Below are 26,200 nucleotides of genomic sequence, written 5' to 3' on the forward strand. Positions count from 1 at the left end.
AAGGATCTTTTACAAAGTGCAAAGCATAGGGAACCAGTGGGCTTCCCAGTCCTGCACCTGACACCTGGAAGAAACCCCACTACAGTCCTTGGCAAGTGAAAATAAGCCTGACTAGCAAGCGAGAGTCTGTCCTTAAGACTTTTACTACTAAAAACTGCAAATGGAAAAGGACTTTAAGCATGGCTGAAGCACATGAGAAGTTGTAGTCCCTTATTATGAGTTGAGACTCAATTATAATGAGATTTAATAAGGATATAGCACTCTTAGAGCTAACAAAGTATTGAGCAAATAAGAATTTACAAAACAACTTTTATGAAATTAAGCCACAAATAAGCCTTTGATCTGTACAAACTTTATAATACTGATAATGCTACTTATTATAGCTTAATATCACCCCTTGGCTATGGGGTTGTGATTTCGCCTGAGCCACACAGATCTGAAGATACTTCTGAAGTGTTGAATAAAAAATAGTTTCTTACAGAGTGTTGTTCTCTTGACAAATCCGTTCTGCAAAACATATTGTACTTTCTTACAATAGCATGTGGACTGTGTTATCCTTGACGATGGTGGATTTCTTTTGATGTCAAATCGGGATGAATATACACAACAGGTATGTCTAGTTTTTTTAAGGACAGATTAAAAAAAAAAATGGGAAAAAGTTTTAAGAGAAAAAAATAGCATTTCACTCTCAAGTTACCCTAAGAATAAAATTTCCAAATCACAAAAAAAAATGTGCTGTATCAGAAATTCCAGTTATTTTGTTAGTCTTTTTCACAGTCTTGTTTATGGTTCAAGATGCCATGCTTCTACCAAGTTGCGTTCTTTGTGCTCTGCCCTTAGGCTGGTAGGCTGCCGATGGACCTGTGATGGTGAGGGCTAGTATGGCACCCACACACCTTTTTTCTCCTATTCCTCTTGTTCTTCCCCAAGCAAGGTGGTCTCATTGATAGTGCATTTAACAATTACTGTCTAACTGGAGTTCTCCAACCAAGCTTTTGGGAGAGAAATAGTCAAAGAAAGAAAGAAATACATAAGCAGCACAACCAGATGAGTTGTGTAGAGGGAAAAAATCAGAACTGTTAACTTTTTCATGAGAAAAATACTTGGAAATACTTTATCTCCATATATTCTCCTTCATCAGATTGGAAGATTCTTTGGTGAAATTGATCCTGGTCTGATGCGAAACCTGATTAACATGTCCCTGTATGCCTTTAACAAGTCGTACGACTATCAATCGGTCTGCGATCCCGAAGAAGAACCAAAGCAAGGAGCTGGACTTCGTTCTGCTTATGTGGTCAGTAATTCGTTGTGCAGTGACTGACAGTCCCTTAAAAGTCTGCGGGTGCTTATGCAAATAACATAATCTCTGTTGTTTTTTTCCCAGCCTACGATAACAGATATTTTGCATCTAGGATGGTGGGCTTCAGCAGCTGCCTGGTAAGTGCAAGTGCGTCAGAAATCTGTATCCAAACTAGAATTATTCAGCAGGTTGAGACTGTATTGGTCTCTCCCCTGCCTCACTCCCGAAACTGCTCTGAACCCTGTGTTTCTGCAGGTTCTCATGGTGAAAATAGCTAGCTATATCTCCAAACTCCTAGAAAATTCAGTGTTCTGTTGACAGTTGAAATCAAAACTCCTCTTGCCAGGTTTTGTGACTGTGTTTTCTGACTCTGCAAAATCAGCTTCAGGAAGCAGAGTTGGGATTAACGGTCTAAGTCTGATTGGCAGGTGTGAAGGTCCAGGTACAATTATATTTAGAATTATTGACCACTTGGTTCCGTATTTCAGAATTTTGCCTTTCTCTTTTTCTAGCAAGAAGTCTTAAAAAAATCAATATTTGCTTCTCACTGAATGACTTTACAAAAACACATGAAGCCTCCCTATTACAAAATGTAAAGAAGTCTTGCTTTGGACTGCAGGATAACCAATATATTATCTGATGGCACAGTTCAGTTAAAGGTTCTCATGATACTTATTAGTTGGTTCTTTGAAATGGCATGTGAAAAGCACTACTGAACTATTTCAAGGAAGCAAATATAGATAAAGCATTTTGGATAATTCTATAGTCGTGTGTCCTAGCATTTTCTATAGCTGAGGAGAAAAGTAGGTATATTTGAACTGGTGTGGAGTTTTGGGATTGACCTTGAGACAGGCAGGATTATACCAGTAATTAGGTTTATCTTTTACAGTCACAATATTGGATACATTTTAAAACTAAAGATCAATTTAGGAGCTTTCTTTTCTTTTGACTTTGATTTATGCATTATTAATAATGTCCACAGAAATAGTTTTACCTATTTCAGACCCATGTAGATAGACACCTCCAGCACCTACTTACCCTAGCACAAAATTGGGATAAGTAATTAGAGTGGACATGATACTTCTTCATTGGTGTGAATTGCACCCTTGGAGACTGCCTGTTCCTTTTTGTAAAGTTTCATGATGCTTATTTTATATAATAATTATCAAACTGGAATAATTTACCTACTTTATAAAGCTAGAAGTTAAAATATATAGCAGCTGAACAAACATACAGCAATTTTCTCATGGATAGCACTATGAAGTTTGTATGTTGGTTTTTATTGTTGGTTACATTTCGTTAACAGCAACAACAAAAATCCTGGTTTTCTTGGACAACAGCAAACCTCAAAAACTGGAGATGGGCAATAATCCAGAAGAGAAACTTGAGCTCTTCTCAAACAGAAAAACTTTAGTTTATCAGTGTACAAATCAGACTCAGTGGTCTGGACTCAATTTAGACCTGAGGTTTATTTTGTGGGATGTTTAACTTGAAAGCACCATATGAAAGTACTTTCCGTGGACATGTTTTTAATGGAATCTAGGTCAGAAGCAGGCAAAGAAGGCCATTAAGCAAGCAGAGTGAAAAGGGCTGACCAAAAAATGGATTCATTGAGGCACCTGGCAATAGCAAATGCAGGGAAATAAGAGAAACCAGGTTATTAAAGAAAACTATAGTGTTTCAGGCAACAATGTGGGATAAAGGTGTGAGTGATAATTTTCGAAATTTGTATGGGATACATCAGCATTTAGTTAAGAGAGTATGTATCGTTTCTCCTTCATGCTCTTTTAACTCAGATTTTACAGTTTTCCCAGGTTGCCTTTTTCACTCAGTTCCCTGTAAATTCTGTGGTAAGCCCTTACAAAGGATTACTATTTTCTGTCAGCAAATTGGATCGCTGTTGAATGGCGTCAGGTCTCTTCTCATCCATGACGGTTGGTGCACTGTACATCTGAAGATTCAAGGCACAAAGCTTTGGATGTGAATCCAGAGCTCCTTCAGGCAATGCCTCCACTGGAAAGGTGACAGGCAGATTCAGTTTCTTTACACATGGATCATGCTGGATAAGGAAAAAAGGAAAAAAATCTTGGAGGTTGAATAAAATTATACGGTCCCTTCTCTCTGCAGAACAGGCCTTAGAACAGAATGAGATGAAGAGAGGTCAGGTCATATTTGTAGGTAGAAGCAAGCCTAAACCATGACGATAGGAAACTACAACTTAGGAAAGTTTAAGCAGAAACAGGGAGTCAAGGAATATTGCTGTTGTAATTCCTATTTCGACAGGAGTAGAAGGGGGCCATGTATGTGGCAAATCAGTATTTGATTCAACTAAATAAAATAGGAAAAATTTGATCATGAGTGAAGAAAAGTAATTTGAAATAAGCAGAGCTCTTTAAGGCTAAGTGTTTTGGCAGCATCTAGGAGGAAAATGCATTCCATGCCTCAAGAGCAGGAATAGAGATGATTTTAAAAGTCAACTGCTACAGTAATGATTTTTATAAAATACTTGTAATATTCCAGTATACGTCTCCTTCTCAGCAATTTAATGAATCTTAATCAGTGCAAAGTATCTAATTCAGGAGCATTTTCCCTCAGTGTGTTCAAAAGGAGTTCTGTTAAGTGTTAGAGGAAAGCCAACATGCCTCTTCCACCTCCCATGGAGGTGTAAAAGGAGGACATGGACGGCATGATAACATTTCTATTATGTGATTTATGGGCACAAATGATAGAAAATCTCAACAGTAGAATAAAAGATTAGTGTGAAAAAAGACCTGGGAGAAAGTGTGAAAAGAAAACCAAAGTCAAACTGTAAGGTTTAAAGAAACACAGCTTTAATAACTGGCAAAAACATAATAAGCCATGATGATTTTGTTGTTAATAACACTTATTTGAGTAGTTCTAAGGAGCCATTAAAATACAAAGAAGACAAATAGCTTTTAACAAATATATATTGTCTTTTGTGTTCAGGTCTATCTTACAGCAGCTGTTTTTGAGCTTGACTTTTCCACGTTTCCTTGAAGCAGGTAAGTCAAGAGAATGTTAAAGAGTCAACTTTGAGTGAAGTAGAAGGTAAGAATCTAGGCTGGGGGCCATATTTGGATCTCCCCATTGCACCTGTGACATAAAAATGTCCTTCTTTATTTATTTATTTTCTTCTTTCTGTCAGCTGATATGGAAGATGACGATTTTGGTGCTGCCCTGCCTAAAACAAGCTGTATCACTGAGCAAACTCAGTATTTCTTTGAAAATGATGATAAATCCTTTGGTGGGATTGTAGACTGTATAAACTGCTCCAGGTAAAATTTCTTCAATACAAATAATATCTTTTGGATATTCATTTATTTTACAAAAGATAATGGCACTGTTATAAGAACCAAAAATATTGGATTAATTCCACTAGACTTACATAAGCAAGGCAGAGAAGTATATAGACAGTAAAATGATAAATTGCATTCTATTTGCATTTGTTTAGAATTAATTTGAATTGTAATAATTAAAGAATTATAGAAATATTTTAGTCAAATCTTTAGTTTATAGTCTATATATGCTCCATGAAAACTGTATTTCTATCTCTGTTACAATTTGTTTTCTTTTAATTTATTAAGTGAACTTAAAGGCATTCTGCAATATTCAGAAGATGTTTTTCTTTAATCTGGTTATGTATTGGAATTTTTGATGGTCGAGAAGATTATGCAATTTATCTTCAAATTTACCTTCTAGTCAATAGTCCTCATGATTGAAGAGCTGTCTGTCTTATTAGGCAAACCGTGTGCTTATTCAAGATGATATTTAAAGATAAGTTTAAAAAATTGGATACTTCAGAATCATAGAATCATAGAATCATTTTGGTTGGAAAAGACCTTTAAGATCATCAAGTCCAACCGTTAACCTAGAACTGCCAAGTTCACCACTAAACCATGTCCCCAAGTGCCACATCTACACATCTTTTAAATACCTCCAGGGATGGTGACTCCACCACTTCCCTGGGCAGCCTGTTCCAATGATTGACAACCCTTTCAGTGAAGAAATTGTTCCTAATATATGATTTAAGCTTCCCCTGGTGCAACTTGAGGCCATTTCCTCTTGTGCTATCAGTTGTTACTTGGGGAGAAGAGACCAACCCCCACCTGGCTACAACCTCCTTTCAGGGAGTTGTAGAGAGCAATCAGGTCTCCCCTCAGCCTCCTTTTCTCCAGGCTAAACAACCCCAGTTCCCTCAGCTGCTCCTCATAAGACTTGTGCTCCAGACCCTTCACCAGCTTTGTTGCCCTTCTCTGGACACGCTCCAGCACCTCAATGTCCTTCTTATAGTGAGGGGCCCAAAACTGAACACAGCACTCGAGGTGCAGCCTCACCAGTGCCAAGTACAGGGGGACGATCACTTCCCTAGTCCTGCTGGCCACACTAGGTCCGATACAAGCCAGGATGCTGTTGGCCTTCTTGGCCACCTGGGAACGCTGCTGGCTCATATTGAGCTGGCTGTCAACCAACACCTCCAGGTCTTTTTCCACTGGGCAGCCTTCCAGCTGCTCTTCCCAGGCCTGTAGCACAACAAAGCAACTTGGACCTAGTTCTGTGTTTCATACAAAAGCCTGTTGGGTCCAAAGTTTGCATACATTAGGAGTTTCCGAAAATGTCTTAGAAATTAAAATTAATAGTAAGGTTTCAAACTCCTTGAAGACAATATTTTAAGCAAGGAAGGAAAGACAGAGGACATTGGAGAATGCCAAAACATGTAGACACTTTCTCCCACTTCCATACTTCCTCCTCCGTGTTGCTAGTATGTGTTCGTGTGGTACCTGGTTGTGCAGAGAACTCATTAAGCTGGGGTTTTTGGTTTTGGTTTTGGTTCTGGTTTGGAGAGATTTCAGAAGAGTTCTTTAATTCCCTTTACTGAAAGACTACAGAAATTATTATGCTAATGTCGCAAAAATAGTGCCACAGTGTGGGGATGAGTACGAAAGGATAATTTAAGCTACTTAAACCAACCAGATACGTAATCATAACATAGGTTATTTAAATAACAGGTATTTTGTCCTCTTATTATACCCAATCAGTGGTGTGAAATTATCATCTGTGAAATTTCAGAAATAATCTGATCACTTCACACCTAAGTAATAAATCTCTGCTTACATGGAGTGGTAACCACCTATATGAAAAGACTTGCTTGTTATTTTATATGTGTATGAAAATGTATTTAGAATCCACTAATAGAAATTAACCTGTTAGATTGTCCTGAATTTACCTCGCTTTGACAAGTAAAATATATTTTATTAATGACTAAGAAATATTAAGATTTTTTTCTCTGCTCTTTTGATGGTCTATCTGCCTTTCCAGTAAATTTAAATTTTACATGAAAATTATCCTTGAAAAATCCAGAAATATCCTTACCATCCTTAATGCCTCTAAGCCATTAAGTGTAGTATCTATAGCTTAGAGGTATAATGCTGCCTATTCAATTATTTACAAATTGAAAATGACCCTACAAATTTAAAGGCCTTTTGTGGAATTATATGTACATAAAAATACAACACACACACATCCAATACTCAGCGTACATACACTAAACCTCTTTCTCACCTTTCTTACAGACATGTTTATGTTTTGGGGCTTTGGTTGGTTGGTTGGGTTTGTGGTTGAGGGTTTTCTCAGTGTTGTTAGGGAAAGAATTGATGCTGAACTGATTTTATTTCTCAGTATAGCTACTGTTGTAGCAGTACAGAGCTAACTATTAACTCAATTAAAGTAATTTTATGCTCCTTTCCATTTTTTCCACAAATAAGTCTGGTTGAAGGGGGAACCATGGAAATGTCAAAAAAATTACAAAATTTGTTATAAATGTTTCCTGCTGTTTGTTAATGGAAAAGATAAACAGTAGCAGGCAGACTGAATCTGTGAAGTTGGATTACTTTTATTCCAATATTGTGTGTCCTTCTCATATACGGATTTCCTTGCTTCATTTAAACATAGGTTTTTGTTGGCTTTTTTTCCAGACTTTATCACGCGGAGAAGATTTCAAACACCAATCTAGTATTCATTATTAGTGACAGCCAACTGCTGTGCCGCTCCTGTGACCCAAAGCCACTGATGCAAGCGGAGAAGCCGGGTATCCTTTAAAATCATGTTATTTAGTAGCGTGGATTGATTTTTGGCTATGATATACTGGAATATATTTGAAAAAAATGGCCTGTTTATGTACATATTAGTAGCATGGTTGCCATTGGAGTACTTGAAGCAGTAGATATTTGTAGATGATATCACAGATCATCTGAGGCAGCAGTCATTGAGGTGGAGAGCAAAGCTGTTATTTGTGAGGACCTAAACAGAAATGGGCTCACAGGAACTTAATGAACTTTCCAAAAGGCAGATGCAAAGTCTTGGATCCAGGACAGAATAATGACATGCACCTGGACAGACTGGGGACAGAGTGATTAGAAACAGCTGTGCAGAAAAAACGTTGATGATCATGATGGACAAAAAGTTGAACATCAGTTGGCACTGCGCCTTGCAATAAAGAGGGACCAGTCACATCCTGAGCTATGTTAGCAAATGTGTAGTCAGCAGGTTGGGAGAACTTAGCCATCCCATCTCTTCAGCACTGGTGAGACCACATCTGGAGTGTTGTGTACAGTTTGGGGCTCCCCAGTACCACACCGATGTACTGGAGGAAGTCCAATGAAGGGCCACCAAGGTGGTTGGCATCTGGAGCTCAGGACAGGCAAGGGGAGCCTGAGAGTCCTGGGTTTGTTCAGCCTTAAGAAAAGATAAGGATATGTCTGTCTAGAGAAATAACAAAAAAGGGCAACACCAAGATAAGAATGTTTGGTCATGAAAAGCTGGGATGCTGCATTGATGCCTGCAACACTGAGGTGAAGTGATGGAGGCAATTTGGTATGTGCTCAGTACCAGTGAGAACTGCTTAGTCCTTGTGGAAGGCTAGACTTTATCCGGCTGCTAGCACGAAATTTATTCAGAGCTGGCTGGTGACGTACATGGCATACGTGTTAAACCAAGTCCTTGCAACACATGCATTAAAATTAGAGGCATGTGAAAGGTTGTTCTAATTTACAACTGCCTTCATGCCAATCTCTACGCCTTTAGCCTGTTCACCCCAGTAGATACCTGTAGGTGATGGTGATGGAAATACATAAAACCAACATACACATATTCTAGGCCAGGAGAAATTCACCTCATTTTTTCTCTGCTATATGTGCTTGAGGATAGCATGCTAGAGATGGTCATTGTTTGCATCATTATGATAGAATATGGAAAACAATTAGTAATACCTTTGTCCATGTCAGGAAGTTAGTTGAGACAGCCTCTCCCATTCCTGAAAGAAAAGCAGATGGTGGTAGAGATGACTATGTTTCTTTGGCACAAGCAATGCATTCATTGCCACATTAATAAGTCTGGAATTCCATCTACGCTTGGGTTGAAAAGGAAGTTACATTGGGGTGGAAGCAGTATCTATGTCATCACAGAACTATGTAAACACAGCCTAATATTCTAATTGGCTCCAGTCCATGACAGTTTGATTAACTGTTGCCACTGTCTAAATTTATAGACAGCACTCACTATAGAAAATGAAGCACGTTTGATGGGATATGGGCACATGACTTGCATTTCCCTGTGGGGCTCAAACCTTCTAGAAAGCAGTAAATGGCCTCAAATGGCAGCCAGAGCAGCTGGGTGGGCCTATATTGACTAAATGAACTATTTTATTTTTGTTCCAACTATGCAGTACTAAGCTATTCTTTCTTTTCTATAACTAAGGTACATTGTGAAATGCAGATGTAGCATAACATCACACAAGCAGACAGAATGACCTCTGGGTGCTATTCAGATGGTTATTATTAGACTCTGCTTCCTTCTGGCTGGTACAGCTTTGCTTGTGCACATGGTCTTTTAGAGTGTTTCTACGTTTCTACTTCTCTTTCAGCTGAGCTCCAGCAGAGGAGAGGGGAGGTGAGTCTGATAACATCTGAAGGAAGACAGATGTAGACCTGCAGAACTGAATTCCCCATCCTCTTGCCTTCTCTTCCATTGGGCATCTCCACTCATTGCAACGAAGCTGCTGTAGTACTCCACAGTAGTGCTTCAAGTATGAGTTAGAGCTACTAAGATAAATAAAATATTGGTGCTCAATTGTTTTGAAACACTCTAGCTTAGCTTTAATGTCTGTACTACCAACAGTGGAATAAAAAAGCTTAACATACTGAATGGTAATATAAGCAGGTTTCAACAGAAGACGGTTTTGCAGAGTATGCTGCAATGACTTCTGTCCCTTGTTAGCCTGTGGCAAATGTGAAGTATAGTATTTGCATTTAAATGTCAACAATTACAGATTTCAGAGATGTAAGCTAATGCATTACCTCACATTTACAGTTAGCTAAATGCTATTGAGATCTGATTAGATATTCTGTTATTTACTGTCAAAGCCTACAGTGGGATGATCTTGTATATGACATTTGGGGCAATGCAGGTGTACACATAATAAAACCAGTAGTTCTTAGAGGCCTTAACTGTAATCTTCAGCCTGTATATAGCATTACTTTTCCAAACAGGTTTCCTCACTTTTACTGTGTATCTGCATTTTAGCAGACTAATTCAATGGTAACATATGCTATAACCAGCAGCACCATTGAAAGCTTACTACTTTATTAAGTATTTTTTATAATATTTATGCAATAGCATTAAAAGCAACACAGAAAATCTTAAAAAAAAAAAAAAAACCACAAACAAAAAAAACCAACCCAGGTTTTATTTTTGTTTTGTATATAGTTAGGGAAGTATTGGTTCTAAAAAGTCATGCAGGATGTTTATTTTCTTGATTAAAGCAGTGTAAAAAAAAAAAAAAAGGCTATTGGATTTAAATTTATCTGGAGGGTTGGTTTTGTTTAGTTTTCTTTGATTTAAACAAGGAACTATAACTATTGATGTTTATTTCAGTCCTATTTGAATTAGCATAAAACTTCTCCCATGAAAGTAAAACCAGAATGTTAATCCTCCTGATGTACGATGCCTGAAAAACAGTCACGCTCCTTAACCAGAGAAACAGATGAAGGGCCAAATCCTTGTGAGATGGTCAAACAACCTAGATACAGAAAGGGTCCTGATGTCTGTTTTGATGAAGCCAAACAGGTAAAATTCAAGTTGTAAGACTTTAGGACTATCTTTGAAAGTAATTGTAGAGCTGTTTTAGAAGAGCAGTGAAAACTATGTTTACATGTACCTTGGTGCCTGGTAACCTACCTATCACTAAACATACTGTTCACTCTAGACCATAGCCACTCTATTTCAAGTATCCCATGATTAACATAAAATTAACAGCTGCTTTCTTATCTGCCTTTCCTATAACCATTGCACTTTCACACATGAATCCCACTAAAAAAACCCAACCATCAGCAAGCATAAAATGGTCTTTGTATGGTACTGTGAAATTCAGTTCTTCTATGGCTTTCACAAATAGATGATAATCTTGGCTTAGAAGTAGTATTTTTATATGTGTGTTTCCAAATACTATTTCAGGTCTTGTTAAAAATGTATCATCTGGTTTAGGATGTTGTCTCTCTTCTTAGAAATTCTGCAAATGTATATTGACCTTAGGTCACATTCTTAACAGGTATAAAACTGCATTGCTTTACTGAAATCAGCAAAACTATGCTGTTCAGTACTCCCTGTATTGCATACATTGCAATTTTGAAGGAGAAAAATTATAACTGTGCCACATATATAATTATTTTGAATATAATCTCTGTCTTACCTTTCAAAATACTATATGAAAGAAAATATGTTGAATTCAAATTCCTCAGCATAAATTTCAAGACAAAAAGTACTGAACGGGGAACTATCTGTCATTATATATATAAAAAATATTTTTAAAATGCATTTGTAATGCCTTATCCCCTTTCTGCAAAGGAAAAATTCTCCAAAACTAGCAAGTTAGTTGACTATAACAGCTGTATATCAAGTTTTGATCCAGTATGTTCTCTTCCTTTCTTTAATGAAGCAAAATGGTTGAGATGTCTGTAGTTAAAAAAGTCCTGACAGTTGGTATTCAATGCATTTATCCAGTAACCAAATTTTATTTTAAAAAGCAAGTCTTCTAACTGGCCAGCAAAGGTTAACCAAGGTTGAAAACCCATCCAAAAGCTATTTGGCCATTGTAAATATTCCAAATCATCCTGATACGATTGTGTGTGAAAGTACAACTCTTGCTCACTAGCTTGATGTGCTAATCAGTGTGTAAGTCATGTGTTTTGTAACAGTGGATTGTTTTGGTTAAGTTTATTTGCAAAATTTGCTGTGAATCTCTTGCTCTTGGGTGGATGCTTTCACATTAACTCTGCTAACTGCCGGCAATCTGCATGATATCTCATCTTGTGTGTCTTTTTTTCTGTGTTTTCTTTCCTTTCCTCTATTTGCTACTTTGCCCGTTATTAATAGGATCAGCCTATATGCACAACGAGTCGTGCCTCTGCCATGACGTCCGCTCCTATCTTCATTTTTCTGCAAGTTTTCATGTGGTGTGGATGGTCAGTTACTTTCTCTAATTTTTTTGTTTTGTTCTTGGCTTAAAAAATTAGCAGATTTTTTTACTTACTAAGCATACAAAAGAAAACAGAAAGAAGCGAGTCCCAAAAGCAACAATCTGGAGCAAATTACTATTGCAATATTAAGGGAAATTAAATATGAAAAAACCCTGTCTGGAGCCTCATAAATCACAATTACAGAACACAAGGGCCTCTCCCACAGCAAATACAAAGACACGGGAACCTGTTGGGTTGATATGGCCAGCTCTCTGAGATTGCATATGTACCAACTGAATCGGTGTCATCCCCTTCCAAACATTTTTCCCTTGTCCCTGTTAAAACGCAACAGAAGAAGAAAGTTTTCTGCGCAAACGAAGGTACAAAGTAATTAGAAGAGACTGTAATACCTGTGAAAATAAAGCTGTACTTACGGATAGCAAGGATGAGTGCTCTGTGTTACAGGAAGTGTTGCTATAGAGAGTCTTCACTGCATTCAACTTAAAGGAAATGTTTCTGCATTCAAATTAATGGAAATGTTAATGAGGGAAGGTAATAGTGTGCATCAATTTGGTTAAACTATGAGTTCAGTAAAGTAATATTTTTACTTTTTAATTTTTTGCAACCTAAACATATTCGTTGCCTAATTACAGCAGAAGGTGGGTTTTTTCTTCTAATGAAATACATGGATACGTGAAGTGCTGCATGTTGACTTAGGGCAGACCCCAGGGTTCATAACGAAAGCCTCGACATTTTAGACTGTGTTGCACTGAATGGTGTGAGAGTGTACACTGCTGTCCTAGTGACACGTACACAAGAGAACTGCTGATCTAAAGGGAATAAAATTATGACCTTTTACATTGGCGGGCTGTGTGTGTGCGTGTTTCTGATCGATATTATTACTGAGAAAACCACTAGAGGGAGATACTAACATATCTATCAAAGTAAAGCCAACTGAGAGGCTGAAATGGAAACTTAAGAGATAATTTTTCAGAGTTAGTGTAGTAAAATATTGAAAATTGTAACTATTTAGAACACTCATTCTCTCAATAATTTATATTATCTTTATGCTTGGGGGAAGGTTCAGTTAATATCACTCTGACATCAGCAAAAAAACCCCTTAAAGTTCTGTTTAACAGCTGTATTTAAGTAATTTTGAAGTTTCTTATTCTGAATTTAAATTATCTGATTTCTAGCAAACCTAGGAACTTGCACAGACATGGCTAAAGATTGTAAGGAAGTCCCTTCCCCCACGCCATTAAAATCTAGAAGATTAACATCTTATGCAATTTGCTCTGCAAGTAATCTTAGTTTAATTAAAAAACTACTGTCCAACGTACTTAAAGCAGCAGAGGCTCACCTTGAGCTGAATTCTTTATGTCCAAAATGGTCTTTCTGCTCAAGAAGGCAAAACAAAACACTGGGAAACCCACAAAATATAATTTTATCTGATAGACTTTTGGCAGCAGAAAGTTATAAAGGTAATTTTGTTCATCCATCCTGTTTTTAATAACTTTGTGATTTTGGAAATGAGTTCTCACTGGACAATAATCTGTGTAGTTTTATTAAAATCACTGAAGCCAACACAGATACAAGCTAGCTGATAGGTTCAATAACAGCAGCTGGGGTTTTTTCCATCAAGGATAACAAAATAGTCTTTATCACCCCCTTGAATAGTTTGCTCTTACTGTGTACATGCACAGTGGTTTTATTTGCCATGTCAGAATAAAGAGATGAACTCTACAAGTTTTTAGGCCCTTCTGGGAATGTCTTATTTCTGTCAGCTCCCAGGGATGTCCGTGGGAGCTTCGGGAGTGATTAGCAGCCCAGACAACTGTACACATCTTGATGGGACTGGCTGTATCCCTGATCCACATGTGGGCAGCTGTACAGCTTTGACAGCTTTGTCTGGCAGTCCAGACAAAGAAGGGTAACACAAATTTTATGAAAGACTGTGCATTGGAACTTGAAATGACTCGAATAAAAGCAAAGGTGTTCTCCATGCAATATGAAGCATTTCAAATATATGCTTATAAAAGGTATAACTTTGAGGTAACCAGTCGATATCAAAGGCCGGACCAGAAGCTCTTTGGCAGATATTGTTGTTTTATCCTTTTTATAGTCAGTGTAGCACAATGGGTTTCTGATGAAGAATTAAGGTTTCAAGAAAAAGTTTTGGTACATTGAATAGTTATAGTGTATTTCTAAAAGAGTAACAAGTCTGGTTATAGACTTAGACATGTATGTGTATATATATATGTATATGTGTGTATATATATATTTCCATGTATGTCTTTCAAATTTTGGACGGCCATTGCCTTTAAGGAAATGGTGATATATAGCAATGAAAATGTGATACTTAACAATGAATATGTGGTTTTATAAAAGCATTCATTTCCATTCTACAAGTGCTGAATAATTTTCACAGTGTGTGATGTAAAATAACCCTCTCTAGAGGCATAGTAAGGCATGACATGAACGAGATGACATTTGGATTTGACATTTCTCTAACTCAAGCATGCAAGGAAATTTGACATGTGACTTCTTAATGCAAGAAGTTTCTGATACACTTCTGATGAAATGAAACTGGCTATTGAGGATTCTTTCCAATTTCTTTTCCAATTCTTTCTCTCTTCAAAGAGGAATAATATACAGAATATTATTTTGAAGACAGCAAAGAGAGGATATCCCCAACTGATCTGTTGGTTATTAATGTTTTCTGTATGACTAATGTAGTAGTGACTAATGTAATAGTCTGGAAAATTTCAATGAAACTGCTTAAAAATAGCGAAATATATAATTGCGCTGGCAGAGGTAAAGAAAAGATAACGTAAAGATAATAGAAAATTATCCTATGTAATTTGTTATAAGAAATTTTATAAGAAATCTCAAAAATAACATTCACAGGAAACAGTTGAGAAGTTTTCTTAAAGATCAGAAATAGGGGAAGTGTTTTCAAAAAAGGTATTTGGAAGACCATTCAAAACTTGACATTTTGCTCAATCTGGTTCCCAATTAATGATGAGATCCCACTCATTTCTGAGTTGATTTTTTGAATTTATGTAAATCAGCATGTAATCAGAATGCCTCCTCTTTTGGGGGTTTTTTGTTGTTTGTTTGTTTGTTTGGTTTGTTTTGTTTTACATTTCTTGTTGTTTTCACAATAGTTAAAACACACAAGAAAATTACAATGTGCAAAGCTGGAGAGGAAAAAGTAATTTAGATAGGATTTACTGTACCTTCTTTGCCACTACTATTTTCGTCTTGGCTTAGGACACAAAAGAATAACTGAATCCAGAGAGAATATTTAGAAATTGTTCTTGGCAGAACTGTTGGTTTACTGCTGTAAATTGGTCTCCAAACCTCAGAAATTCAATGTGACTTTGATCAATATGAGGTTAAAATCTCACCAACCTTGAAATATGTGTACAAACCTTGTATACGTTTGTGTAGTACAGTTTAACTCTGTCATTCATAATAAGAAGATACCTCTCTTGCATGAGGCTTCCAAGACGTTCTCTACTGTCGTAAAGTTGTGAATCCTTTAAAAACTGCTTTGTATAGTCTTAGGGAGAGAGCAAAAGATATTAAAATCCTTCTTTTCAATTCAACAGGAATATTATGTAGTATAACTGTTGAATGTAAAAGGAAGGCCCCTAAATTGTGATGTAGTTTAAAAAAAATCTCAAAAAGCAAATAAAAACAGGCCACGGAATGGAGGGTTTTTTTAAGTACATATAGTGGTAGGATTAATTTATCAACATAATTTATGCAACATTTGGTCTAATGCAGAGGTGACATGAAAGCTGAGTACTGTATAATTCTGTATGTGGAAGTCCATCTACTCTGTATCCACACGCGATGCCATTTTCCCTATAATATTTTTCCATTTCTATTATGCACAATTTTGTTTAAGATCTTCAATTTACTTCTTTCTTACCCTCCAGACATGTCCCCTCTGTTGGAAAATTTTAAACCTTGTAGTTTACTTTAGACTATTTCTTGAGAGACGACTTTTCTAATTTCAGTGATAAGAATCTTAAATACCAAGAGGTGACACTGAGTACTGTTCATTGAATTCACGTGAGAAGAAACCTTTACTGATAATTCTGTTTCCAGTGGTATTCACTGTGAGGAAGAAGCAACAGGGTTATTTTTAGGTGTCTTGAAAAGAAATAAAGCTACATGACAAGATACAATGCAGATGCAAAAAGTGACGGAGCCAAACTAAATAAACCAGACGTTCAGTGCATCTTTAGATCTTAGCATCCTACTCCAAATCCAGTGCAGCAGAGTTCACTCATGGCTTACTTCTTGAACGGAAACCTCAGGCATTTTGAACTTGTAGAGTGCTATCAACTGAAAAAAAAAAAAGCCTAAGCCAAAATTATGGAACTAATTTATAAATCTAATAGATGGCAGAAGCATGTCTGGAAATGGCTACTATTGATAAAGAACAGCAACTGACGTGAGCTATTTGCTTTAGGACAGGATGGATCTTATTTTTTTTTTTTTTTTTTTTTTTTTTTTTAAACTTGAATGCTGGTTTTTGGTTTTGGGTTTGGGTTTTTTTTACATCCAAGTTTCTAAAGGAGACTGTCGGTGAATGCTATCATTCCCGATGACTTATTGAGACTAATTTTTCTGCTTTATCTGATTTTCCATATATTTATTCCAAGCTGATCTAGTTCCTCTGATCTCTCTGCTTTAAAGAATGCATTGTGTGTGGTGGGAGTTTCATTAAAGTCTTCACCCCTTAAAACTGACACAAAGAACTCATTGAAGTCCTTTGCTATGCCCTTTAATCCCCACCTTCTCTTTACACCTTTGTTATCAAGCACTTGTCCTAACTCCGTATTTGGCTTTGTGCTTTTGATCTATTCAAAACTTCCTACTATCATTTTCAGCATATTTTGCAGGGAGGTCATAAAAATTATCATCCCTCCTAATTTCCTCTTTATATTTAATCTGCCATTTTTATGTGCTTTCCTATTCTTGCTCATTTGAGTAAACTTGATTTCTGAAATACTGACCTTTTCTAGGATAGTGTACTAAATTTCTGTACTGATTCATGCAGGGGTGTTTGCTTGTTTGGGTTTGGTTTTGGGGTTTTTTTGTGGGTTTTTTTGTGGGAGGTGATGTTTGTCTTTTTTTCATTGCTTTTGGGGTTGGAGGTGTTTTTTTTTTGAGGGGGGAGGAGGTACCAGGGGGTGGGGGGTTGTTCTTCTAATTGTAGCATTCATTATACCTGGATATCTAATGCACTATTTCTGAACATTCTTCTGGATCCTTGTGAGTGACTTGCTTTTTGAGATTATTCTTCTATTTTTTTTTCCCACTTTCTGTTTTTTTGTTTGTTTGGATTTTAAGTGGGGTATTTTTCGGTTTTCTTAGTTTGTTTGTTGGTTTTGGTTTTGTGTTGTTGATTTTGTTTGGCTTTTGTGGGTTTTTTTTAAACTGCTTGTAGTAATTTTCACATAGTTCCCCTTCTTGAAATTGTTATCTTTTTTTTTTTTATATTTGTTTGGCCTGATCTCTCACACCACAAAGTCCTATTGCATTATGGTCTACAAAACTACTACAGCTATACTAAAGCTACACAGAGCAGCTCTCCACTAATAAATTTGAAGAGGGCCCCATGCACCATTAAAGATTCAAAGATGGTTTATTCCAAAAGGCAGTCATTTATCATACCAAAAAATGTGATCTTTACATCTCTTTTTGAGATCAATCCAGTCTATATGTGGCTTCTCAAATCTCACATAACGTTTCATGATTGATATTGTCACTTTGATCAGGTGGTCAGCAGTGCAATCGTAGTATTAAATTGTTATTATTAGATGCTGAAATTTCTCACCCACAGAGATTCCATCACACTTTCCTTTTTCTGTAATACTTTCATGCTATTACACTTTGTATTATCCTCTACATACCACCCTTCTGCTGTATGTCCTACACTGCCATTCTTAAAAAGCTGGTTGCCTGACAATGTTCTATCCTACTGATTTTTCTCCTTCCACCAGGTTTCTATGTGTATTATTTTGGGATGGTTCATTGATGACTTATCTTTATTCCTCCATCTTAATTTTATGTTTTTAGCATTGTTGTAGAAGCACTTGAAACATTTGCTTAAGAATGTGCCAGTAAATTAAAGGTGTTTTAATGACCTTCCTTATTTATCCTGATTGTACTTTTTATCCCCCTCACCCAGCCTTTTCTGAGGCACATTGAATATTAGTTACATATGCCTCAGGGGCATGCCAGTCTGAACCAGGAGCTATTCCATGCTCATTGACTTTCCTCTGCTTTCTGTTCTAAAACCTTTTTAATTTTTCAGCTGGCAGCTGGGCTCCGTTACAGCTAAGGTGCAGTCTCTCCTTCCCTGCACATGTTCCTCCTTTTCAAGAGGTTTCCCCAGTTCCTAATACACCTAAGTCCCTTCCCACCTGCACTGTTTTCTTGTCCTTGGAGGCTTGGGATCTCTTGGAAATTGGAAAGTGTCTTTTTATGCTATGGGTACAGAATACATTGAAAGCAAGTGGAAGACAAAATATTTTCAGCCTTCAGACCTACCCATGAATCTCAGATGCGGTGGACAGAGCAGGGCAGGGGATGGCTGGAACGTTGTCCTGGTGTTTTAGGCAGCCAAACATAGATTGTATTAGTCCTGAGAAACAAGAAGGTGTAAAGATGTTACAGACTCCAGCACAGGTATCAAACGTATATTGGCCGGACTAGTGAGTAAGTCCATGATGTGAAAGATATTATGCATTACAGGCAAAGTGGGACCAAATAACAGCCGTTAACGGCAAAGAGGAATGGGGGAAAGAGGTGTGGTTGCTGTGTGGCACAATGAATAGTTAGGTCCACTGATACATGACAGAGCGGTGCAGCTCAGGGAGAGCCCTGAAATTCAAGGGTGTCTTCTCTACTGACTGCATCAAACATGCATAAAAAGCCAACAGAAAATTTGGTTCTTCTTCTTGAATACAGCCTCAGAGACAGAGAAAGGATTTTCATTCTCTTTGATCATATCTTCACCTGCAGAGCATATTTGTTTTTATGTGTGATCGTGTTGATGAAATGGACATGAACATATTCTGGTATTTGTTTTCTAATCTTGAAAAGTTAATTGTTCTTCCATCTTTCCTTGCAATAAAGTGATACTCAAAATCTCCAAATTGATGTAATTTTAAAGGAATATAGATGTGGTTTACTGGGGCCCCCAAGTATATCCCATAGCATTTTTTGTTTGATTGTTTAAGTATCCCATCTAGTTCATAAGTGACCGCAGTAAGCCTTGTAAGTACTTAATCCTCCCATGCTTATAGCTAATGTAGTAATGCCACTCTTCATATCAAAAATCAGACAAACTTTCAGGAATTATTTTGCTGTTATTTTAGGCAAAATAACATATATAAGACCAGAAAGGATGCCTCAAGGATAGTTCAAACTCTTGAAGACTAAAATGTAGATTACTTCTGAGGAAATTGAATTGTAATTAATGTTAAATGATTTCTTCTTTTCTTGTCAACAGGAAGATTCGGCTGACTGCGGTGGTGTCTCTGGTCTGAGTCCATCACTGTGGTCTATGGTAGGAATCCAGTTGGTCCTGCTTTGGCTGTTATCTGGCAGCAGACATGGCCAGTTATGACCTTGCTAAACCAAAACCTGCATAACTTAATCAAGACCCGGCCAAAACGATAGCCTCAGTTTCATTTTAAAAAGGGTCAGCTATTCAGACAGCAGCAGAACAGCAGTGCTCGTGTGTGGTTATCACTCATTGTGAGACTCATGAAGGCACCCACAGTGGCTGCATGTTGGAGTGTCAGATCCTTAAATGTGTGTGAATGCTGCATCATCTATGCCATCCAAACAGAATTCTGTACGTGCTTCATTGGGGAATCTAAGAATATTTTTTGTTTGTTTGTTTGTTGTTGTGATCTTGATAACTTCATGTAAAAGGGCTCCCCTGACAATAGCTTATGTATATGATTTTGATTTCTTTTAAGCTTTGGATATCTTGAAGATTTATATTCTTTTACATGAACATTTATTTAAAAAAAAGAAAAAGAAAAAGAAAAAAGAAAACATACTCCCCAATATGCATTACTAGCACCATGCTGGCTGCTTTGAACATCAGTTTTGTCCAAACTACTTGAGTAAAATGAAAACACTGGCTAGTCTTCATGAGAAGTTCAGCATGATTGAAATGCTTTATGATGAGCGGTTTATTCTTCCAAAATGAATCATGTAGCCAGCTAAGTTTTGGTACATTGATGAATTGTTAGTTGGAAGGAAGGAAGGAAGGAAGGAAGGAAGGAAGGAAGGAAGGAAGGAAGGAAGGAAGGAAGGAAGGAAAGAAGGGAAGAAGGAAATTTCTTTTTCTAAAAACATAAAGGTGCTTGAGAGTTTAACTAAAAAGTGATTCTCATCTTAAACTTGGTGTCATCTTCTGTCAGAAAAAACGTTAATTTCAATGTAATATTCACCTTTTCACAATGCAGTTATATATAAAGCTAGGCAAATCCTTCAAAGGCTCAAACAAAAACGCTTGTGAATAAAAAATGTCTTTGTGATATTTGAACGTTGGTTTCCAAGGGTATTTTGCATGATGATGATGCTATGTTATTGTTTTTCAGTTTGTTTTCTTTGATGGTAGAGTATAGTCCATTGAAAAGGTAACTGAGTGATTCTTTTATTGTGTGAGAAACTGAACATTGCAATGTGTTGCAATCAAATCGTATTGAATTACATTATGAAACGGAGCTCTGAATATACTGTACAATGAAAAAGCTGAGAAAATAGGGTAAATTTAGCTATCGTAACAAAAGGGATGAGTTGGATTTTTTACAGAATAGCGATCTCACATGAAAACCTGTGTACAGATATTTTAAGTATATAAAAATCAGATTTAACACATTTATTTTTGGAAGTATATGTTCTCTAAGGTTCATATCAGGTTCCCCCTTTGTTTCCTTCATTTAAAAACACCCATAATATTAAAACTTCTGCTGTTGCTATTTATTATTGAAAATAGCGTATTTAACAGCAAAATGCCCTGGTTAATGAGATTAGAAAAAAATCTAAACAAATGGGGAGCCTTGAATCTATATGTATGCACATTGGTACTTGATTGTGAATAATAATTTTAGAAGTTGTTTTTATACAACCTCATTGGTGATACAGATTGGTGCAGTAAATTATAATATTACAGCGTAGCATAGTGTTGATGCAAAATATGATTTGCGCTTTTTTTCTAGTTTTCAGAACTAAACAGTATTGCAAGACAGCTAAACCAATGAATGTGCAACTCTGCTGGTATTGTACAATTCTGCTAATGACTGCAATATGCAAATATTAACATGGCACAATACACTAGCTCTTTTAAAAAAAACGAAAATACAAAGCATTGGTATGTATATGCTGGTGATCGAACGATATAATTTTGATCATGCCAAAAGCTTAAATAAATAATTGGGCATGCATTAATATCCTATGAAAACTGAAGAAGCTACTCAAAGCCGTGGCATGGCGCAAAAGATCAGATGTCTACTGTAGTTGTGCTCATGGCTGGTTCGTTGTTTTTCTCATGTATCTTGGCTCCAGCTATGTATTTTCTCATGTTTGGGAATACAGTGAGTGAAAAAAAATAAAACCTGACCTTTTGTTCAGTGATCAGATTTAGCTTTATAAAAAAAATATTTCTAGTAAAGTCATGGAGTTAAAAGTACAAGTAACTATGTTGGATGACTTCAGGTCCTCCTCAGGGAAGGTGAGCTAGTTTTGACAATACTGGTGAAGATAATCTTGGAGCTCTTCCTTCCAGTCATATTACTGCACTTCTCTTCACCCTATCATCAGTTACTACCTGATAAAAAATTATTTCGCGTCTTTCTAATGCTGAGACTGCATCCTGTATTTTTCCTTAGCATGGTCAATTGAAATTTCATGGGAGGAAAAAGTGGTGTAGGATTAGGCCAATACTTACTGCACTCATGGCTTTTACTCTAAGATTGCTTAAAGTACATATTAATTTACATTTTACTCTTTTAATTTATTGTAAGATTGTCAGTATATTAAGTTCTATATAGTTTTCACGTAGCTTCCCAAAAGAAACCCTTCATGGAAAAGTTACCGTAGTTAACATTTTGGAACAATTTGCTTATGCTGGTAGGCCATATTCTGAGATAGATAGATACTTAAAAAACATTTGATTGTCTGTAGGCAGAAAAGAAGGTGGCACAGAGCCCTGCCACCACAGAAAACAACTGGGCGTTTTGCTCTCTTCCCCCTTCCCTTAGAGTGCTCGAATACAAAACGTGGGAGAAGCCCACGCCGTGCAGACACATTAGCCTTCTTGAGTCAGCCAAAGAGGGAAATGTCCTTTGTTCCTCTCCTCTGCCCCTCTATATGACGTGAAGAAACACATTTCTGTATAAACACTTAGCCTTCCAGCCGTTACATCCATCTGACAGAAAACTCAGGATCTGGCCCTCCCAGAACAGCTTAGTACCATCCCTATAGAACTCAATCCTTCCAACAGGAAAAAAAAAGAAATTTTGGCTTCTTTTTGCAGAAAGCAATATATGTTTTGATTATATCCAAGTGATGGTCAAGATTTTTTAAAATGCACTACCTAGATAGCTGCAAATTACAAAACACAGATAAAAAATGCAATGTGAACTTTAGCTATCTCAAAATGTGAATACCAGTCTGTTCGAAATAACCTCCATGAATATATACATATTTTCCTGCAGAACAGTATCCTTACTCTCACATAATGCATAATAGTCATCTTCTCCTGTCTGTGAGAGAGGAAACTTGATCCTAGGCTTTAAACTGAGACATTTTCAAATTACAGTATGTTTTAATTTTTTTATTTTTTTTTATACCAGACAAAAACCCCTGTGTTGATATTTGCTCAGATCCTTTAAATAGCACTAAGGGAACTGTTGGGACTGTTTCAGTTTACACAGAAGTCATGCAGCCTATTGTATACCTGCAAAAAACCACCATTAGAGTTGTTATAACATGGTACAGTGCAAAACATGATCTGAGGACTTAACATGAAAGGTTTCTTTCTAGTTTTTCATTTAAACAACCAGCATTACTGCCAAAACACTGACCGTGGTCCATATTTGTAACAGGTTTTTAACATGACATAGCAGGTATGACTGACAAGATTTTTAGGTCCTGTACCTTTAAGACTTTAGTAAGATCTTTTTCATGTTTCTAATGCTTGAGGCTTTACTGCTTAACTTGACAAAAAAACAGTGTTGCTGCCATTTGTAAGTTTTCCTATAATATTCCTTTTACTAACTTAAAAACTGGCCTTACTGGGTTCAAATAGGCAGTATCCCTTTTAAGTGACCTTTGCAACCCAAGTGTTACTTGCTGTGGTTGAGAGTTTTTGGGTATCACTGAAGAGACATTAAGATCCTTTGTTCCCATTAACACTTAAGCTCAGAAAACATGCTTAGTATGTCTTAATTTCAAAACACAACCTCAGTCCCACTGGTCCTGCAAATTCAGATGCTAGCACATTGGTTATTAAGAAGTATGTTAATGCCTACAAGGCATTGCAACGCACTTGGGTGTTTCTGGAATGTCGACTGAAGGTGAAATCTTAATAACTCCTTCCGTAGGATAAATTTTACCCTAGCTTCATCAGACATCCAAGCCTTTAACAAAGGCCAGATTTATTATTTTTTTTCATACCACAATGTTAATATTGTTAATACTCATTGTACACTACTGTAAAAAGATTAAAACAAAGTGTCTGAAAACAATTCAAGAGTTTTGAAAAGTTAGCCTCACCCTCTTCCCAGCTACTTGCATCTGTCCCGTTTATGGTTTAAAAGAAAAATATCATCTTGAAGAAATAATTTCACTGAGGCTAAAGGGATACTGTCTTGTTCAGATGCCATGGAATTGCGATTGTGATCTGACAAAGCTGTCTTCTCTTCTTGTGTTGTATGGAATGTCTGGATCATGCTTTCTGGGATACTTTTATTGAAATGCTCAGTGTGCGTTTCTGCAAAAAAAGGCTTGATTGCTCTTACAAGGCAAGCAGGTCTTTCTCCCTTTTCTTGTGTTCTCTTGACACTTTTGTGGAACTTGACAAGCCTGGAAAAATAATTTTTTGTAAAAATTTGTACAATAATGTTATAAAAAGTTTATAATCCTAGAACTGTTGTGTTAATTCTTGTGCAAAAACAGTATATTCAGAATAAAAGTTTATCATTTAAAATCAACAACTACTTTGGCTGCTCACTCTGTATAATAAAAACACGTAAATAAGAGCCTACATAATTTGCTATAGAATACTTCTGAGTTTGCTATATAATTGCACCCATGTCTGAAAGAGAGACGTTTTCCCATGTGGAGACAGTGACTTAACACAGTTCTTACTGGGGTTCAAGAGGAGTGTGCAGCAAACCCTCATTTCTGCTTCATTTGTGGCTATGAAAATTTCAAAAACTGAAAAAAATTTGTAACCGACGAAAACCGAGCGTCTGTAAAGCACTCAGTAGAATAATAGTCTGCAAAGCATCTGAAGTAGCCCTGTTGTTCTGAAACAATTGCTTTTGGAGGGATTGTCATTTACTAACTTGTAAACATTGAGGAAGTCCAAGGGTTCATTCACATGGAGAAGCAGAATAAAATCAGATGGCTCAGATGGGTGCTGCTGAAGTTGCTGTCCCACTTCGGACAAAGATTGATGCATGATTTATAAATCAGCTTCTGTACTGGTGCTGTTCTCAGCTAAGCGTTAAATTCAAAATGGATCTATGTACCTTAATGAACAGGCTTGAGATGTTCAGGAGTTGCCACACTGGGTTTTTCAGAGTTACTGCGGTGGCACTGGCAAGCTCCGTCGAAGGGCAGGGCAGATGGCTGCAAGTGGTAACTGCTCGAGAAGCCTGATTTTAATCCTTGACTGCGTATGTGTCAAAGCCCAGAGAGAATGGCAATCGTAAATTACTGCTGGATTTACCGAATCCCTGAGGAGGCAGATAAGAGAGTAAGAAATCAAATGCAGATTTTAATGCTGTAAAGTAACAGATCACCCATGTGGAAATGCTACAAGGCAGCGCATGACATTGCACATCGACATCCAGAGATTACTGGCCTCAACTAGATTAAACATTGCCGCCTAACTACATGATTACCCCCACATGCTGAACTCATTGGATCTTGTTTTCTGTATACTGACTGCCATCGAGATGTATAAATAAATAAAACCCCCAAATCCCTTCCTGGTACACAATTAATTTAAATTCTGTATTACAATACACTATTCATTAAGCACCAGGAGCCGACACTTGGAAAACACAGGGTTTCTTCCCACCCTTCTGGAATTTACAAGCATCTTTGACTTCATCAGTTCGATTTGGGAATGGCTCCACTGCAGTGGGATATTCTATACTAGTCCCTGGTGCAAATCAAGTCAGAATACACTTGGCCTGTCATATCGTATTATTCTGAGAGATGATTTCACATCGTCCAATGCAACACTATTGCTGCTAACCATCTACAAAAATCAAGTTATATAACACTGATGTTATAAAATCCCTTCACTGTCACATCTATGAGCCCAGCGCTCCTTGTAATGCTCGACTGAACAAAATGCACACCCTAAATGGTACAACATTTTCTCTGCCTGTTGCAAAAGACGTTGAAAACAATGTCTCGCTTTCCAATAGGCTATTAGGAGCTTTTGTTCCCAAAGTGTGGATGGGGGAGGAGGGAAGGAAAATGAAACTTCTCCAGGAGAACTATTTTACCTTAATTCCAACTATTTCTTCTAAATGTTTTATACGTGTACTTCTCAGTTTTCCTGATTGAGAATACCACATTCCCAGAAGCTGACTGATCCTTTTGAAACCTTGTTCAGAAACTCAGAGGCCTTTTAGTAAAGGCTCCCCTTTTAATAGAACATCATACCTCTGTTTCTTTTGGGGTTTGAACCTCTATTTCTTCGGATCTCATGAGGATTTTCTTGACAAGATCTCCAGTGTACATCCCATGCTTTGTAGAACAGATATTTGAATCTGGTGTTTCCTTGGGGAAATGGGAAATATGTTTTTGTGATTTGTCTTCTCTAACTGTAGTTTTCCACAGTTAGTCGTGGGTTCACTCCGCAGTGAAGAGAGTTTAGGAGGTTGCTATACAAGCCGCTGGTCCTTCCCAGGCTTTGACCACCTGCCTTCATGATCAGAAGGTGGATTCTTAAAACAGAATTTTCTAGTGTTGTTTTAGTTATATGCCTTTTCAGACAGAGGAATTATCACATTAAGTAAAAGCTGCATGTGCTACTTTATCCATTTTTTTCATGTGGGTTTTTTTTACAGATTCTTAGTGCTGC

General features: G+C 37.0%; 1 protein-coding gene across 7 annotated transcripts in view; it reads left to right on the top strand.

The window, feature by feature from the left end:
- Nucleotides 1–20,138, top strand: part of CACNA2D1 (calcium voltage-gated channel auxiliary subunit alpha2delta 1) — a 419,572-nt gene extending 399,434 nt beyond the window's left edge. For 6 of the 7 annotated variants that reach the window (XM_075771894.1, XM_075772138.1, XM_075772223.1 and 3 more), the window contains 8 exons: nt 539–610; nt 1,142–1,294; nt 1,385–1,437; nt 4,268–4,323; nt 4,467–4,596; nt 7,294–7,406; nt 10,359–10,441; nt 19,367–20,138. In XM_075771894.1, coding sequence (XP_075628009.1) covers nt 539–610; nt 1,142–1,294; nt 1,385–1,437; nt 4,268–4,323; nt 4,467–4,596; nt 7,294–7,406; nt 10,359–10,441; nt 19,367–19,483 — 777 coding nt within the window. In that variant the 3' untranslated portion in view covers nt 19,484–20,138. Of the gene's footprint in view, nt 1–538; nt 611–1,141; nt 1,295–1,384; nt 1,438–4,267; nt 4,324–4,466; nt 4,597–7,293; nt 7,407–10,358; nt 10,442–11,746; nt 11,958–19,366 lie in introns of those variants that run through there. The other variant, XM_075772434.1, reaches the window with a different exon arrangement.
- Nucleotides 20,139–26,200: the final 6,062 nt, after the last annotated feature.

The sequence above is a fragment of the Balearica regulorum genome, chromosome 1, assembly GCF_011004875.1.
Source record: "Balearica regulorum gibbericeps isolate bBalReg1 chromosome 1, bBalReg1.pri, whole genome shotgun sequence".
NCBI lineage: Eukaryota > Metazoa > Chordata > Aves > Gruiformes > Gruidae > Balearica > Balearica regulorum.